Source organism: Diaporthe amygdali (genome assembly GCF_026229845.1).
Source record: "Diaporthe amygdali strain CAA958 chromosome Unknown NODE_21_length_814164_cov_65_183785, whole genome shotgun sequence".
Taxonomy (NCBI): Eukaryota; Fungi; Ascomycota; class Sordariomycetes; order Diaporthales; family Diaporthaceae; genus Diaporthe; species Diaporthe amygdali.
The window spans coordinates 368,327-385,402 of NW_026517041.1; the positions used below are offsets into that span (position 1 = coordinate 368,327).

The following is a 17,076-nucleotide window of genomic DNA, read 5'->3' on the forward strand; positions in this document are numbered from 1 at the left end:
TGGAACCAGTGGCACATTTATGTGCTTGTTGAGTCATGTCATTTCAATGTTTTGCTTTGCAAGACCGGGACTCCTTGACTGGCTTGACCATCATGTCGATGGCGAGGCAAAGCTAGAGAGAAGCCGCAGGCCAAGCAATCTGCTTGAGCTGGAGCATGAAGGCCCGGGATGATGATGAAAACATAGCTATTAGATTACAAATTCTCAAGAGAATTTATCTCAACATCTTGATACATCAAAGACTGGGGGATGCCCGGAATGGTAGCGACCGGTGAAGTCTGTGGGCGATAGTATCGTAATCCTTCTCGTTTTCTGCAGTGATTAAGCCATGCCTGACAAAGAAGTCCAGCATGACCATCGCACAGCTCGGCTTGAAGTCACCCTGCCGCAAAGACTGCTTGACTTCGTCAACTCCCATCAGCGAAAAGCTGTCGATGTCGTTTTCCACCGGCGTGAACGTGACGTCTCGTCCAACCTCCAGGTCATACACGTAGAGGATTCCAGGGTTCATTAAACCGGGCTCACCACCGGCCTTCTCATCAGAAATACTGAACCACGATACAGTCCCCGCAGACACTATATTCTCCCTTACCATCTCCGCAGAGAGTGCCGCCTCCTCACCTGCCTCACGGATGATACAGTCCAGCGGAGATTCGCCGCGCGCAACGCCACCCGCAACTGCCTGATCCAGCATATCTGGATATGTTGACTTGGTGGCACTGCGTCTTGGGATCCAGAATTTGAGGCCGTGCTCAGTACGGACGTAGACGGTCATGTGGGCACCTCGGCCGATGATTCCAAACAAGCTGAACGCTGATCTTTCGATGCCGATGTCAAAATTGGCACCAACTATAGGGAACTGCTCTTGCGTTTTCTTGCCCAGTTGGGGGAACACTTTTCGCTCCCGGATCAGGTCAACAAGTTCCTGGATTGCTTCGCCGCAAACTCTTTGCCAATTCTCTGCGTCTTCACGCTTGATCAGGTGAACTTCTTTACGCGGGGTAGCTGTGAGACGGAAGTCGGATGTCCATGGCATGCGCTCCACGACGGAGTCAATCAGGCAGCCGTGAGGGTGCGGGTCCTCAGGCAGGTAGAATAACCATAAAGACTCGACTGCCCTGTCGTATGCCTCAGATCTTGGGAACTCATTCTGTGGGAAACTGTGAGTGCATGTCAGTTCAGAGGCTAGTTTGCAGATCATGATCGATGGGTTGCCAATGCAGATGGGATTCTAGCCACAATTCTTCTTGAGATTGAGCGCTGCCCAGGGCATCGGATTTAAAGGTGACGGGCTGTTTTGTTAAACTCACTTGTCACAGAGCTCGAGAATATCCAGAAATCCACCCATCCCGAATGCTAAACCATGGACTGATTGGTTTCGTGTCCCTGGAAATTCTTGCGAAGTGGCACTCGAAATCTCGTCGTACGAAGCAAGACGCGACTGAGGAGCATCGGGTCAACCGTCGCCAAATCCTCAACACGTTCAAATTTCTCAACTTGTGAGTGAGCTAGACCCTAACCCGCAATACGTTCAGTAGCTCAATGGATTTGCCTACTTGAACTTCAAGCACGATGACTAGTTTAGGTATTTATCACTCAGTCGCCAGGTACAGAGACCTGAAAGTTCCTGTGAGCACCGATGCATATATCCGAGGCCTGGGTGTCGTCTTCGGTCAAATGCATGCACCTGATTATATGAATCGGAGGCATGTCGCCCATGTGCTCCTGGCCAATGTCTTGGAACATACATTGGTGTTACATGTGCCGAGACCTCATGTCCGTCACAGGCACGTGACAATGTGCACCATACAGGACGGTTTACTGTTGGTACAGCAGCGTCTGCCTAAACTTTGGTTGTTGATTGATAACAGCTGCCAGATCATCCCAAAATGGCTGCACTGTGCAGCCTCCTCCCAGTTGGACCTTGCGACGCAGAGGCAATCGCGCGCGGTGTCGATGTCCCTTCCATGCTGAACGGCCCGCTTTTCCGAACCATGTTTCCCACTTACAGCACCATGTCGCCAGAGGAGCGGGATGAGATGGTGCAGTGGTACATCGACGGGCTGGAGGAGGCGCTGGCGGATCCCGGGGATGAGTTCTACCTGAAGGTGTGCCAAAGTCATGACGGTACCGGCAATGGCGACACACATCTGCTGCCAGTTGGCTTCTGCGGGTGGGAGGTCATCGACCGGGAGCGCAGTCACGCGGCGCAAACAGCAGACAAGAAGGCAGAGGACTCGGCTCAGTCAGACAAGCAGCAGCAGCAACAACAGGAGGAGCAGCAAGAGGAGATCGAGGGGAAACCTCCCAACAAAAACGCCACGGCCAAGAAGCAACGAGGAAATCAACTGCCAGAGACACTCGACGTCGACGCCTGGCTCGCCCTCTCCAGCAAGCTCAGGACAGAGCGGATGCGGATACTCACGGGACGCGACAGCATATGTCGTCTGACATACATGGCCGTGCATCCGGACTTCCAGAGGAGTGGCATCGGGTCGATGATGCTGCAAAGCGTCTGTGATGAGACGGATAAGGTCCCGGGGCGCTGTGCATATGTCCTTGCTGCACCGGAGGGCGTGCAATTGTACTCAAACTTTGGGTTTGAGGTGGTGGGGGAAGTTGAGACGCTCTATGGCAACATAACGAGCATGTTGCGGCCGGCTCCCCACTGATCTTGGGAAAGGTATTGCGACGTTTACAAATTAGGTACTGCTCTGGATTTATGAGGCTGCTAGTGCGGCGCGGCAGATATAGTCAGTCACAAAAGTGGCAACCCGGACCGCGTTACAGGTATTACAACTGCTGAGATCTTCCCCAAAAACAAGTCAGACTTTCATAAATCTTTCCAATTAGTGGGAGCCTCTAACGCTTATCGAGTGTAGTTGATAAGGTAGGATATGTTGCCTATATTGTCCCCGGAGTTATCCTTCGCAAATCCGGGTCAAGCTCGTATTCGCGGCCTCACCCCGACGAATGGCAACATTCTCACCACATGTTGCGATCGATGGCATGTCCCGCGGACTCCACCGGTCTCAATTGTTATAGTTGTCCTCCGGCGGTATGGCGATAAGATGATTGAGCCCTGCCAAGGCCTGAGTATCGGGCAGTATGTTGCAATTGGCAGGGTAGAAACCATTTTGGGAATCACCTTCTCCTCTGGGAACATGCGCCGGCCCGCAGTGAGTGGGACTGCAACATGGCGGAATAGCCGGTGTCTGTCGGAATGTAAGCTTATATTCACAGCCAAGACCTTTCCCCCTTCTTCCTTGCCATCTTACTGCCACGAGTAGTGGCCATTTTCTTCACCATCAGGGAAACTCGATCATCATGGTGCAACTTAACGCCGAGATCGTGGCCGCCGCCGCCGCAGCAGTCAACTTCACCCAAGTTGCACTTACACCTCCTCTAAACTGGGTTGCCGGAGACTTCCTATTCCCATCGCAGATTATCGCTGGGTATCACGCCTCATTGACGGAGTACGACGCCGCGGGTTGGTACGCGTATGTACTCGACGCCTGCCAGTCCTACTCGGCTTGTACGTCAGCATCTGCTTTTCAGGGTAGGTTCATCATGACTCTCGGCCTTTTATAGATGCATACAGCCTTGTTCAAGACTGACATCGATGATTAGGAACGAATAGTGGTAGCACAGGCGGTCGGTACTGGTTTGGCTATGTATATCGGGGCGGTGCAACGGATGAGTCGTTCTACGTTCGCGATGAGGACGCCGCCTCAAATGTGACGGATTCGGTCGCGTACACGATTGTCGGGTAAAAAGAATCTTATTTGATGTGGAGACAACATTTCTGAAACTTAGCTCTTTCTGCTGCTTCCCTTTCTCACGAGGTGTAGGTGCTATGGCACTTTGACTGGCGCTTGGAGGCCTTCCGTCATGAGATAGTCTCGATCATTACCTGCCATGTCAAGTTAGTTTAGAGCCAGCTGCGTCTCGAAATTAGATTTGAATGGGAAGATTTGAAACCTTATTGGCTGCCCTTCCGCGTTTCTGCCTCCCAACGCTTGTACCAGAGGTTCTCCAATGCACTCGCCCAGACGTTGCAGATATGGTTGTGTTGCTCTAATTGAGATTATACTTGTTGATTGCGCTCTCATCCATCTGGGCGTACGGGATTCACGAAAAGCTGGAATTCGGAAGGTTTGTGGCAGAGTGGGAAGGGTGGAAAAACCTTCCGGCAGCACGTCTCTAAGGGCTTCGGGCGGGCCTTCAGCTCAGAATATTCTCTATAGACAGTCACGATGAGTTCAAACGACTAGGCCCCCATACTGTCTCCTACACGCCCCGGAGGTGGACTAGCGACTGTGCGCTATCTCCGTCATTGTCATCGTCGCAATGTGACCAACGAGCTCAAGACAGTGAGTGCATTTCATTATCGTCTGTCCTATTTCATATGTATCATCTACTGACCATTAAGTTTCTTAGTATAACAGTTCAATAATTACAGCGCTTATCATTACAGGAAATTTCAAGGCCAGCTACAGCTAAATGTTCATTATCGCGGCAGCACCGCCCAGCAGCGCCCCAATCATCACAGCCCCAGTCGCACGTGCGGCCTCGCCCACCGTGACAACCGGCCTCGTCGACGTCGGACGGCCACTTGGGCCAGGTCCAGTCTGGCTCTGCCGGCTCGTCCTACCCGACTCCGTGGGCCTGCCGGTTGAGAATGTCGTTGTCGGCCGCTGGGTCTGGCTGGACTGTCTGGTGGTCTCTTTTGACGACACCGTGGGCGGGGTCTTGGGTGGCTCCGGAGATGGCTGGACTACCGTTGTCGTCGGGTTGGGGCGCGATTCTGTGATGGTCCTAGTCGTCTCCTGGCCGGGTTGGGTCACTGTTGTGGGCTGTGGACGCTCCGTCACTGTCGAGGGCTTCGGCTCTGGTGGAGGCTGTGTTGGCTTTGGAGGCTCCTTTTCAGTATTGGTGACTGTGATGGTCTGGCCCACGGTGATGGTCCGAGTCTGCCCTTGGCTTGTCTCGATAGAGACGATGGTCTGCGTCGTGACGGACGTCTTCTCGTATGGGGGCGTGGGCTTGGGCTTGTCCGGCGGGTTCAAGCAAAGCTCTTTGTGCAAGAGGCACAGAGTGTCCGACGGAGACAAAGCGGAGCCATCAGCCCCTACAGTGGCAGGAGCCGGGTCAGGAGCTGGACCAGGAGCTGGACTGGAAGCTGGGGCGTCGGTCCCTTGAGCCTGGCGTGTTTGTCAGCTTCTGCTCCTTGACTGCAGACTTTGACTTGCTCATCATCAGTTGGAAACTTACGGTGACCAGACCACTCAGGAGTAAGATGGACCGAAGAACGCTGGTACGCATCCTGGACACTGTAACGAATGCAACAGAACTATGATCTCCGGGTCATTGTTCATGAAAGCTGAGCCCGGGTTGACACCGGGTGAGCGAAGACTGGGTATCCTTATACACAGCGTGTGTTCATCTGGAGGTAGATTAAGCATATTGATCCTCAAAGCCAAGGCCCTGTGACAGCAGCCGAGGAAGCAAAGTCCCGTCTTGCCGACCAACCGCTGTGTTCCATCTCGACGGGATGAATCCAAAGTTAGAATGCTTCTGAGGGCATCTGAAGCAGGCTGTAGATCTGAAGCAGGCTGTAGTCGATCTTGCGACCTGGAGACATGTGGCGCTCCCCTGTCATGCGACCTCGCCCATCTCGAAATGCCAAAAGGAAAAAGGTGTGAGGGCGCTCTCATGAGGCTACATTCGGATAATTGAGCTAGGATGTCAAACCAGTCTAGACTGAAGCTGTTCGTCCGAAGTGTCCAAGAGATCGTATTCGCGGGAACCAGCCGAGATGGGAATCGCCGTTAAGTCTCCGTGTTTCGCGATAGCCGCAAAAGTTGGGCTGTTGCTGAAGGCGGCTCTAGCGTCCGCCGAGCCACTCCCCATCCGGGATCGACAAGCTCTTATTGTCGTAGCAATATCTTGAATAGCCCCTCCCCCGACAACTTCGATTAGTTCCAGCTTTACGAAATAAAGTTTAGCTGACAACTTCGGCTGATTTTGAGTCTGCCATTTCCGCTCGCCGTTCTCGCTTTCGCTCTCAAGTCAATGATGCTGCGCCTCTGGTGGTCTCAAGTTCTCTCTGCGATTTCAGAAATGATCTCAAGCATCCTCTCTGGCATTTTCAGGAATGGTGAATGACCCGATTGGATTCTTATGACGTCCTCGTATCCTCCCACGCCTACGAAGTAGGCCTGGTACTCTGTAGGGAGTGCGATATCATGTTCGCAAAAGATATAAGTCTTGGGGACTGTCATCTCCTGGTCAATAAATTTTGGACAACTATTCCAGTTCATCAAACTATGTGTCTTTATCATAGTAGGCCATATCTTCTCGATTTGCTCTGATGGTAAGTCATTGTACAGCGTCAGCTTCGCATTGTCAAGGAGGTGTATTATGCCGTCCTATAATTGTTATCAATCACTGGACGTTGAGATATAGTATAAGCGTGCCTTTCAAAGCCTTACTTCGACTTGATGATATTCCTGCAACGGTGACTCATCGTCATTCCCCAAGAAATTCCTTTCACGTCTCGGATACGCCAACCCGCAGACGTTGATATAATGTCGAATGCCGCCCTTTAGCCCACACTCTGCCCTCTCAGCCACTGATTCGCCTTCAATACAGTGACTTGCAGGAAGAGCACCTGAGCTGTGGGCCACCACGATGACTTCTCGGCCGTCGTCTAGAAAAGAGTGCAGGGTGTCATTGATGACTTCGACGTCGTCCGCGTATGTGAGGTCGGGGTTTGTCCCCGTTGTCGGCAGCGCTGGGGCCGCGACTGTATACCCCTTTTCTGTCAGATTTTGCAACACTTCTTCGTAATGTACCGGCTGGTAGAAGGCGCCATGGACGAGCAAGATGACTGGCTTATCTGGAGCCATCGTCCGCGTTGGCACCAAGCGGTTAGCTCAACGACTTTCGGGACGAGGTAGGATCACCAGTATCGTTGCGGCGTGGTCCCGAGATGTTGGCAGGACGTTACGGATCCACCACCATGAGAACTTTCGAGGACGAATAGTGGATATCGCCGCCTTTTTCGTTACATAAACAGACACTCGGGTAGGGCGGCACGCGTCCGTTCTGGGAGCTCCGCTGCCGGGCGACGTGGTCCACGCTGACACGTGCCACCGAGAAACCGCGACGTGGGGGTGAGATGACTGGATTGGTGGTCTTTGGGACCCCAACGTGTCGAGCACATGTGGTTCCTGAGTTGGCAGTTGATGACAACAATAGCTGAGAGAGTCAAGTTGGGGTTTGACAAAGCTTATCTTGCAGATCTGCAGCAATGAGCGTGCAGAGCATGGTACAACCTTCCAAGTTCAGGCATTCGGTTGTGTTGTCATTTCTCTGACGTGAGCGTTGGTTCGAGTTGTTTCACATGGCAGGAATCTCCCCTGAAACTCCCGAGGCGTGGATTGCTGGGTTACCCATGGGTGCGATGCGGGGGACAAGGACGACATTCTTGAATGCAAGTATATGCAATGGCCTGATCAAGTTGCAACTGGACATTATTCCTGTCTGTCGCCTTTGAGGCTCCAGATTCAAGGCTTCAGTCAAAGGTCATTTGTGCGTTTGCTAGCTCCTCTCAAGCTCCAGCTCGCCCAGCCCGTTGAGCAAGCTTGGTGCAAGGAAACCATCATGCTGAAAACGATCAGACCCAAACAAATCGAGTACATGATTCGATACGCCTCGTCTGCGGGAGGTCCTCTTATGAGACCGCTGGACGCTAGTATGGTCACGCACACGAGGTATAAGACACCCGCAATGAACGAGAAGATAGTGCGCAGAAAATAGACTCGAGACGGCGTCAAAATGCGATCCATAGGGGAACCCGGGGAGTATTTGATAGTCCAGTGGCTGTGCCCAAGGTTTCAGCACAGTAGCACCATCGAAATTCCATAAGTATGTTCGGCGTACTTACTTTGGATTCCGAACAGGAATGGCTAGCAACAAAGTTCGAACCAGACTGAAAGAACCCGCTACCGTCAGGATGTAGGTCCAAGAGTACAGCAGCCGACACTGCAAGTGATATCGGCTTCGTGCCTGCATGCTTCCTTCCCAAAGCTCATCTGGTTCTGCGATATAGTTGGAACTGCAGGTGAGGTCATCATCACTAGAGAAAGGGTTAGTGTTTGTTAATCGACTGGAACAGAGTGTCAGACACACTCATAGTGTAATTCGTCCATTGCGAGTACTGCAAAAGCCATCACTACTCCTGCAACAACAAACATAAGCCAGACCGTGACATTGCAGATGATCAAGTTCGTTCGCAATGCGCTGTTTGACGACACTTGACGCGTTATTGAGGTGCAGCGGTCTTGCAAATTTGCGCCGTGAGGCGATCCAGAGTTTTCCGGCGTGCCTTCTTTTGAGCCGGACAGCATGGTTGCAAAGATAATATTGATCGGCTCTGTTCAGCTCCTGGATACAACCCAATATTGCAAGATCAGAAGAGTCATTCTTGAAGCTTAAAGTGATTCCTCACACTCACCGCCGTGAATAGAAAGCAGGCGAGAGGGGATCCAGATTAGCCAAGCCTAGCTGAACAAAAGATCGACCAACCGGTCAGCCTAAGCTAGCTATAATCCAACTAGCTCATCAAGCTCAGCTCTTTCCAGGAGACACCATCATAGCGTGTACCGAGATCCTGCGCCAGCCACAGGAACATTTGTAGATCAAGGCTGGCAGTCACAGACATGTGACCAAAACTGAGCCGAACAACCACAAACCAGGAGCAGTGTCCTTCCAAGACTATCACAACCAAACAGGCGAAGGCATTAGGGACATCTAGCCAAGTCACAAACACTTTACGTGAGCTTCGAGATGTCACGAGCGATTCTGTTCTGAGAATGATTGCAAATATTCCAGTCTCACAAAGCCATCTAGATACAGATTGAGAGCATGAGGTAGTCGAAATTGAGAGCTGTTGAGGGGGGAGGGGACTTTTCCATATGATCTGTCAGGAACGGCTCTTGTTTGTATTTAATCGTCTTCAGCAAGATAACGGAGTGTTGCGACATAGCTGCAGCGAGCCAACTCTTTGAAACCGAGGATACCGAGTCCCAATCAAACTTGCCTGGAATATTCAGAAAATCCCAGCTTTGTCCATTGGAGAGAGAAGAAAAACGCGAATTACATAAAATGTCTTTGGACTTCTGTGATCTTGACTGATCCAAGTGAAAACTTCGCAGTTGTGATGACTGAGTTGGAAAATATGATCTTCCACATCTCAAATCCTCGTGTTCGTGTTCGTTCCCGATGAAAGCTGGAGCTTTTGTAGACCAGGGTGAAATTGTGAATTTGGATTTGTATCAAGTAAGCGGTATTAGCACGATAGGTTCCCAAGCCACGTCGTTGATAAAATTAAATAATTACACTGGATGCGAAAAAGGTTGGACATGTACGGTCTGCATTTCCGGATTTGGGCGTCCAAATGAAGGCATGTAACACATCTAAGCTTGAATCATATGGGCCAAGAACAAAAGTTCGGTTCTATGAATGATACCTGGGCATATTCCATGTGATATATGTGACCCTGTCGTTTGTGGGTGAAGCCCAAATCGTATTCGGAATGTCATGAAGTGCTCTTCTACATTGGACAAGTAAAGTTCAATAGATTGAAATCGAGGAATTAAACACGTGTGAGGGACTGTCTGTCCTCATCAGTCCATTTTGAACGTTGAATAAATCAATAAACCAATTTCTAGCCACCAGTGCTGACTCGAATAGATTCCTTACCTGACTCGGACCGCTGATTTAAATCAGCGAGGTGTGGTACGTTGAAAAAAAAATATGTTACGAGTTGCTACAATTACTGCGCGTACGTTTATGAACTATCACATTGCACAAATTGAATAATGGTCGTTGTTTGATAGACACGGATATCAAGACGCCAAAATTGCGCCGGGGGACAAGTAAAAAGCTTCCGTCATGACTTCGCCGCTGTCTTGAATACCAGGACTTTCCGGAATCACGCACTCAACAACTAAGTTATTGTAATTGACTTCTGTTGATACATTCCAGAGGCGGAGAGGTCGGGATGTTGGCGTCAGGCGAGAGCGACATCGCGCTGCCGGCGGCCCCGTTATCTTCCCGGCCCCTGCATCGACTGACGCTTAGGGGTGGAGAAGGTTCGCAGAGCCACGGGTGCGTGTCCCCTCCGTGACCCACAGGTGAACTGCCTTCTAAAGATAGACTTCACGACGCCACACCTCACGATACTTTGAAGACTGTGGGACTGGGCTGCAATCAAATTATGCACGCATATAGAAGACAGCCCAGAGTGGCTTCGGCGCAGCGAAGAGCCCAAGCTACCTCACGTGTTATGCGTCCCAGGCGGCCATGCACGCGTGAGCCAGAAACGGGACCCAATGGACTGTTCCGGGCAAGTGCCACGCTAGCCGAGTATCGACTGAAGTGTAAATGATCTCTTTAGGAAATCCATGGACGTCTGTGAGGGCGTATTATGCATTGCCTCCTAATGTAGTGTCTGGTAGGGCTGATTGATGAGACGATGCTTGTCTTTATCCAAATGGAAGTTTGAATAGCCGGACCGAGGGACTGTAGTCTAATGGAGGGCATGCTGTACTACCTGTGAAAACGGCCACGGAATGTCCGATCGGGCGTCCCAGCCCGTCGGTCAGAAGCCTGATGTTTGCTTCGGAGTAAGTCGCAGTTTGCTGAACAATCGGATGCTTGGCCAGAGAATTAGACTCGCGCCATGCACGTACCTTTGAAACATTCCCCTGGTAAATCCGGACTGCCGTTCGGTTTGTTTGAACCAAACCATATCCGCTTGGCTGGTCTTGGTGCTGGCACACAGCTGACGCGACGTGCCAGCGCGCGCCATGGCAGATCGGTCGCCGGATATCGACAGATCACTTCCAGCGCAGGCACGAACCGTACTATGTAACGAGACGTCGTACTCGCACGAGCCATTTGGTAGGGAGTATGGTTCCGGGACCCGTTAAACTCTACGAATCGCAAACGTTCGGACGGGTTGGCTCTGGATTGCTGCGTCGCGAACGAGCTGCGAAGGAAATTACGGAGCTATGTTGCAGATCATCAGATCATATTACAATAATAAGCATAAAAGCGTCAACTTGGGGGGAATAAATATGGGAGATCAAGGCTGGGCCCCCGGGCAGAGCGATGCCGTGTTGGGTAATCTGGATCATTGGCGCTGGACACCAAAAAAGTGTGGAGATTTTCTCGACGACCCAAGGGCGTGACTCCATTCGGGGAAGACGGGGGGGCAGGGATGGGACCGCGAAGATAACAGCCTGTCGAGCCCACTCGAGCTGGCGTACACCCAGACCCAGACCCAGACACCCACGACACCGTACCCAGGCTTGTGGACTGGGCTGCTCAAGTGTGGGCTGGCTTTGGGTCTTGGGCTGGGCTGGCTGGGCTGGGCCCAAGGCGAGCAGAGACAGGCGACAGACAGGCGAACGGCGAACGGACCCGTCCATCCCACTGAGTGCACGTGGGAATTGCTTGTCGCTTGTCCCTTTCTCCCATTCATTCCCAGAATGTATCCGAGCCCCTCATTCACAAGCCGCGCTTCTCTTCCCCCCTAACACACTACTCATACACACCAATACACACAGTACCAGTACACCTGACTGACTGCTACACTACTGACACTACTGCTGCTATTGCTGCTACTGCCCTGCCACACTGCCCACGCACACGTCAATACCACACTGGCACGGTCGGATGGAGACACTGGCACTCTTCCTCTCTCAACCTCACCCTCGCGCTCATCCTCACACCCCCCTTTGCGCCTCACATGTTCGCCGCCGTGGAGACGTGCAATCTGCAGACCGAAATTGCGGTTCCATTCAGCCCAGTCCAGTCCATCTGATCGGCTCGAATCCAGCGGGCAGCGCAACGTCGTGAAGTGGGCGCGAATAAACCCGCCCAGCAATCCACGCCTTGGTTTGGGCATCCTGTCACCCGCCCCACGGACCGAGGTACTCACTGTATTTACTGTACTCTACTGTTCTCAACTGCCTTTGCCCTGCCACCGCTCTGCTTTATTCTGCCCTGCCCTTGCACAGCACAGCACAGCATAGCACAGCTCTGCTGGCACACACTCACTTGCTCACATGTGCATGTGCGTTGCGTGCATTGCTGCTTGTACTGCCAGGTCCGATCCGCCCTGGCCCAGGCCCTGATTCAGGGAGTCAGGAAGTTTAGATTCCTCTTCCCCGGTTTTACCCAGCAACCGAGCGAGACCTTTGGGGTGACATCATCTTCACCCACCGTTGTCCGGGCGTTTGGCGAGGCGGAATTCTCTTGTTTGGGCGTCTCCAGGGGTGGTCGGACGTAGGGCGAGACAGGAAGACAAGACAAACATACTCCCATCTTCAGCCACCCTTCCTGCATCTGTCTAGATACATACAGTACACCTGCAGATCCCGATTACGAGCCCAGCACGCAATCACACACACATACACACGCGCCTACACACGCCTACATTCGCGTTCGGATATCCAGGACAGGCCTTGGGATTACTCATAGTCCAGTCAAGTCGAATCGAGCCGTCCACGGATCGATAACTGGACTACGGCGGCTATCCCGTCCGGCCACCCGCGCGGGAAGCGTCGTGATCCACCGCGGCGTGAAACGGGCTGGCCCGCTCGATCGATCATTTCAAAAGACTGAAACGACGACTTCGCGAGAACGACACGCTCACTTGCACGCCTACTGCACACTTTAAGCGGCGATAGTGCCAAGATAGGGCTGGCTAGCCATTAGCTGGGGACTTTTTCTTTTCACTCATCTGCCGGGACTCGGTGACAATGGTCAACACTGGCAAGCCTTCGCCGGGTTGTTTTGCCTGCAGGTCGAGGCGAATCAAGGTGAGTGAGTCGATGAGATATCTGTCTCTGTTCTTTCCACCATCTTTACCTTTGATGTGCTTTCCCCCCCTAACAATCTCATCATTCTACCCAAATTTTGGCCCTTGTGTGAGCCTAAGCAAACTTCGTCTCCGCAAATGGCCTCTCCTTGCTCTTGCTGCTCGGCAGAGATATGCTGACACACCAGTAGTGCGATACAACGCGGCCTGAGTGCAGGAAATGCCGGAAGAGAGGCTGGAAATGCCCGGGCTACCGAGATCTCAATGCCCTCAGGATCGTCGATGAGACCCAGAAGCAGTTCACCCGCTTCTCCGGGGACAAAGAGGGGAGCGAGGATGGACCAGGCGTGTCGCCGACCAAGGACATCATCATACGGCAGTACATACCGCCCGGCGAGCGGTCATCACCGTCGAGTGCCACCACCAGCAGCATCACCGGCTCATATCCATCGCCAGTGTCACAGGCTGCCACGCCAAGTAGCCCAAAGAGCCCGCTCAACTACGAGTCACAATGGTCCATGGAGATCCCGCGCTGCATCGGCACGCCTGTCGGGGAGCAGGTCTACAGCTACTTCCTATCCAACTTCGTGCAGGGCACATCGCTCCGCAACCATGGCTACCTCGACTTCCTCTTTCCCCTCCTGGCTAACGAGCCTCCCGGCAAAGACCACCCGCTGCCCTTGGCCTTCTCCGCCACCGCCATGATCGCCTTCGCCGCCCGCCAGAAGGTCCCTGACCTGCTTCCGCGTGCCGAGGCGACATATCTGCGCGCACTCGAGGCCACCTTCCAGGCGATTGGGGACCCCAATCGGGCCCGCGACAACTCGACCCTCGCTTGCGTGACCTTGCTAACCACCTTTGAGGTATACGACTTCCGCCGTCTTCCTTCCCAGTATTTTATTCCCTAGGGTTACAGCCTGGTGTGCAGTCCAATATGCTAATGAGACGTATCTCAAACAGCAACTCAGACCATCCCGTCCGTCGTATCAAAAAGCAGAGGCATTCGGCTCACATCTCGACGGTGCAGTGGCGCTGCTCAAGATGCGAGGCAAGGACGTCTTCCAGACCGTGGTCGGTCGCAAGATCTTCCTCATTCTAAGGTCATTACTCGTACGTACTACCGATTTAGAGATCTGGTCCCCACCATAACCACATCGGCATCGATGGGTGGCTCCACAACAACCCTGTCCATCCCAATCCTCCCTTCACATAGCGCCCGCACCCACTCACATACTACCCAACAGGTATCAAGAAGCATATGCTACGCAACCCCGCTGGAGCCAGATCTGTACCACCTGACGGACGAGTTCCAGCAAGACCCAGCACAGCACCGGTTCGCGGAGCTGTCACTGCGGGCGGCGGACCTGCGCGTGGGCGTGGAGCGGCTGCTGGGCGGATGGGGCCTGGGCCACGCGCCGCTGCCGCACCCGCCGCCGCGCGAGTCGGTCGCGGCCCTGCTGCGCGACGCCGAGGCCATCGAGGCCGACTACGCCGCCCACATCGCCAACCTGCCCATCGCCTGGAAGGGCATGACGGTGCGGTGCATGACGCACGCCGACCCGGCCATCATGGGCGGCATCGCCTACGTCGGCAGGGTCGATGCCTACATCGACATGTTCATCTGCTACATCCTCAACTGGGCGCGTGCTGCGCGCCTCTACGTCCAGAACACGGCCATGCGGTGCCGCGCGTGGCTGCTGGGCCCCGAGGGGGACTACCGTGAGGTGCCTGAGTACGCTGCTACCCAGCAGCTCTGCGAGGCCATCATTGCGGATATCGTGGCCTCGGTGCCGTATGTGTTTGGTGCGGCGAGGGCGAGCTCAGGGTACACGGAAGGGGTGTCTCCTGGGCGATACCAGCCGCCCAGCTTGGCCGGTGTGTTCTGCATGTGGCCAGTGTTCGCGGCAGCAAGCTCGGACTTCGCCACGGAGACGCAGCGGACGTTCATGAAGAGGACGCTCAAGTATATCTCGGAGGAGATGGGCATTGGACAGGCTGCCATCCTTGCAAGCGTGAGTGTTTCACCAACCGCCGTCTGCAACTGTTTCGAGAATGCGCTTTTCTCGTCCAATGCATCTCTCCACACGCACCATACCTGGCGCGCATGGCTAATATTCTACCTCTAGTATAATCTTCGGTCGCCCTCGATGCCCATCGCCTTCACACGCATGAAACAGTTCGAGCAGCTGGGCAAGCCGTTCCAAGGGGTAGCAATAGGGGCGGCGGCGGGGTCCACGATGGCATCCGGCCTCCGGGATATTGTCAAGACGACAGGCACGATCATTTCGTCGCCGCGGCCTCACTCGCTGGGGATGCCACTACGGGTGCTACACGAGCACCCTGACTTGGATTAACACTCGATTGGGTGCAACTTTTTTTCTAACACGAAGTTTTATTTGAGGAGAGTGACGAGTAGGAGGTCTCAGTGTCGATCAAGCCGTCATTTCGAGCGATTGTCAATTGTTCTGGGATGGGCTGGGGCTGATTTTGAGCAACAAGGCGTCACGGTGGGCCCTTTGAAGTCGGCTGCATGCATGGGTAACTCTGGGATGAGAAAAGCCTTTTTGATTCGAGCACGTACTGGTCACAGCGATGAATGAATATACACAAAGACGCCGAGAATGGATCAATGCATGCCCATGGAAATAGAGTGTCCTCAATGCCGAATAGACTTCCCGTGCCATCTCGCCCCCCTCCTCCGCCGACTTTTCCCTCCCGAACCAGCTTTTCGTTCGCGAATGGCGGCCAGCACTACCCAAAGTACCGAGTTGCGTCCCACTCGGCACGAAAGCGTATTGTGCAGCGTAACATGCAGCGTCGCATCCCTCGTTGCAACCTCTCCAACCCGCCGTTAAGCTGACAATTGTGTCGTATTGACAATGTGTTGGACTAGTCAAATATATCAATTGATTGAACTCGCAGATTTATAGACCTGGCATCGTGTATCGTCAGGCTCGCCCACCGCTGCCCACCTCGGCCACTTTTTTGGATAAAGAAATTCAGGTGACGACTTTGGAAAGGAAATAAGTACATGCGTCGCCAAATAGGTACATGCGTCGCCAAATAGGGTGATTCCACTCAATCATCGCAATCCCGCCTCCTGACCCTGACGCCCCCCCCCCCCCCCCCAAAACGCCGTCTCCCTTCTACGCGTTGACTCCTTGATTGCCTCTCCCCTTGATGACTTCTCCCTTTGACGACCTCTCCCCTTGACGACTCTCCACTTGGCTTAGGCACCTGACTTCCAGAACCGTCCGACAGCACCGCGGGCCTTGCTCATGACGTTGAAGGTGCCAGACAGATGCTGCTGACTGCGACCTCCCTGGTTGGCGCTAGCCGGCGAACCGCTGACGGGGTTGTTGTTGTTGTTGTTGTTGTTGTTGTTGTCAGCGGACTTACCACGCCCGAGGCTGGATCCGGTGGTCGCTGGCGCCGTGTATGACCTTTTGAATCCCCTCGGGTTCTTCCATCCGGTCGGATTCGGATACGGCTTGATCAAGTTCAGGGCGTAGGGGGCCCGGCGTGGGAGGGTGTTGCTCAGTCGGAGCATCGTCGATGGCAGGCTGAACATGTTGATCTCCACTGGCTTCGGAAGCTCAGGGTCCGGCAGCTCAGGCTCCGGTTGAGCAGGCTCCGGTTGAGCAGGCTCCGGTTGAGCAGGCTCCGGTTGAGCAGGCTCCGGTTGAGCAGGCCTTGGCTGAGCAGGCAGCCCAAGCTGAAGCAGCTCAGGCTCCAGCAGCTCAGGTTTCTTGGAATTCTTGTCGTCGGTGGCTCCCTGCTCGGAGAACCTGCGAACTCCGAGTGGGTTGGGAGGCTGGTACTTCTTTAGTTCTAGGGAATCTCTGATCTTGCCTTGGTCGACGGCGTCGCTGATGGTGCTTGAGGTCCGTTCAAGCTGACCTACCGCCGGGGAGGCCGGGGAGTCGACTGTCTCCTCACTGTCCTCTGTGGGCTGCTCGCTGGCGTCGTCGTCGTCGTCGTCCTGGCGTTGCGACAGAGGTCCGGGAATGACCACGCACCCATCCCAGGACACCTGGCTCCGCCGTAAAGGCGGGTCGATGTTGTCCTTGTTGTCGTCCGGTTGATCGGCCATAACTCCAGTGTCAAATTTCGATCCCGTCTCCTAAAAGAGGAACTGAGGTTCTCCTAAAAGAGTAACAGAAAAGAAGATGGGGGAGGAA

At 53.7% G+C, this 17,076-nt stretch overlaps 8 protein-coding genes across 8 annotated transcripts; 3 read left to right on the plus strand and 5 right to left on the minus strand.

The window, feature by feature from the left end:
• Positions 1-235: 235 nt before the first annotated feature.
• Positions 236-1,348, minus strand: J7T55_001507 (uncharacterized protein; the record flags this gene model as incomplete). Its single annotated transcript, XM_053145609.1, has 2 exons — positions 236-1,160; positions 1,311-1,348. 2 exons carry the CDS (start codon positions 1,346-1,348, stop codon positions 236-238), a joined length of 963 nt encoding a protein of 320 aa, XP_052991768.1.
• A 541-nt stretch (positions 1,349-1,889) lies between these two features.
• On the plus strand, positions 1,890-2,672 carry J7T55_001508 (uncharacterized protein; the record flags this gene model as incomplete). Its single annotated transcript, XM_053145610.1, has 1 exon — positions 1,890-2,672. The coding sequence occupies one exon, from the start codon at positions 1,890-1,892 to the stop codon at positions 2,670-2,672; it is 783 nt and encodes a 260-aa protein (XP_052991769.1).
• Positions 2,673-3,164: 492 nt separating this feature from the next.
• Positions 3,165-3,773, plus strand: J7T55_001509 (uncharacterized protein; the record flags this gene model as incomplete). Its single annotated transcript, XM_053145611.1, has 3 exons — positions 3,165-3,179; positions 3,313-3,559; positions 3,631-3,773. 3 exons carry the CDS (start codon positions 3,165-3,167, stop codon positions 3,771-3,773), a joined length of 405 nt encoding a protein of 134 aa, XP_052991770.1.
• A 726-nt stretch (positions 3,774-4,499) lies between these two features.
• Positions 4,500-5,325, minus strand: J7T55_001510 (uncharacterized protein; the record flags this gene model as incomplete). The annotated part of the gene is made up of 2 exons (XM_053145612.1): positions 4,500-5,204; positions 5,275-5,325. 2 exons carry the CDS (start codon positions 5,323-5,325, stop codon positions 4,500-4,502), a joined length of 756 nt encoding a protein of 251 aa, XP_052991771.1.
• Positions 5,326-6,098: 773 nt separating this feature from the next.
• J7T55_001511 (methylesterase 6) lies at positions 6,099-6,911 on the minus strand (the record flags this gene model as incomplete). Its single annotated transcript, XM_053145613.1, has 2 exons — positions 6,099-6,431; positions 6,495-6,911. The coding sequence occupies 2 exons, from the start codon at positions 6,909-6,911 to the stop codon at positions 6,099-6,101; spliced, it is 750 nt and encodes a 249-aa protein (XP_052991772.1).
• A 97-nt stretch (positions 6,912-7,008) lies between these two features.
• On the minus strand, positions 7,009-8,414 carry J7T55_001512 (uncharacterized protein; the record flags this gene model as incomplete). Its single annotated transcript, XM_053145615.1, has 4 exons — positions 7,009-7,187; positions 7,688-7,887; positions 7,952-8,143; positions 8,260-8,414. The coding sequence occupies 4 exons, from the start codon at positions 8,412-8,414 to the stop codon at positions 7,009-7,011; spliced, it is 726 nt and encodes a 241-aa protein (XP_052991773.1).
• Positions 8,415-12,836: 4,422 nt separating this feature from the next.
• On the plus strand, positions 12,837-15,249 carry J7T55_001513 (uncharacterized protein; the record flags this gene model as incomplete). The annotated part of the gene is made up of 5 exons (XM_053145616.1): positions 12,837-12,896; positions 13,087-13,774; positions 13,893-14,005; positions 14,140-14,907; positions 15,022-15,249. The coding sequence occupies 5 exons, from the start codon at positions 12,837-12,839 to the stop codon at positions 15,247-15,249; spliced, it is 1,857 nt and encodes a 618-aa protein (XP_052991774.1).
• Positions 15,250-16,124: 875 nt separating this feature from the next.
• Positions 16,125-16,988, minus strand: J7T55_001514 (uncharacterized protein; the record flags this gene model as incomplete). The annotated part of the gene is made up of 1 exon (XM_053145617.1): positions 16,125-16,988. One exon carries the CDS (start codon positions 16,986-16,988, stop codon positions 16,125-16,127), a length of 864 nt encoding a protein of 287 aa, XP_052991775.1.
• Between the last annotated feature and the right edge of the window lie 88 nt (positions 16,989-17,076).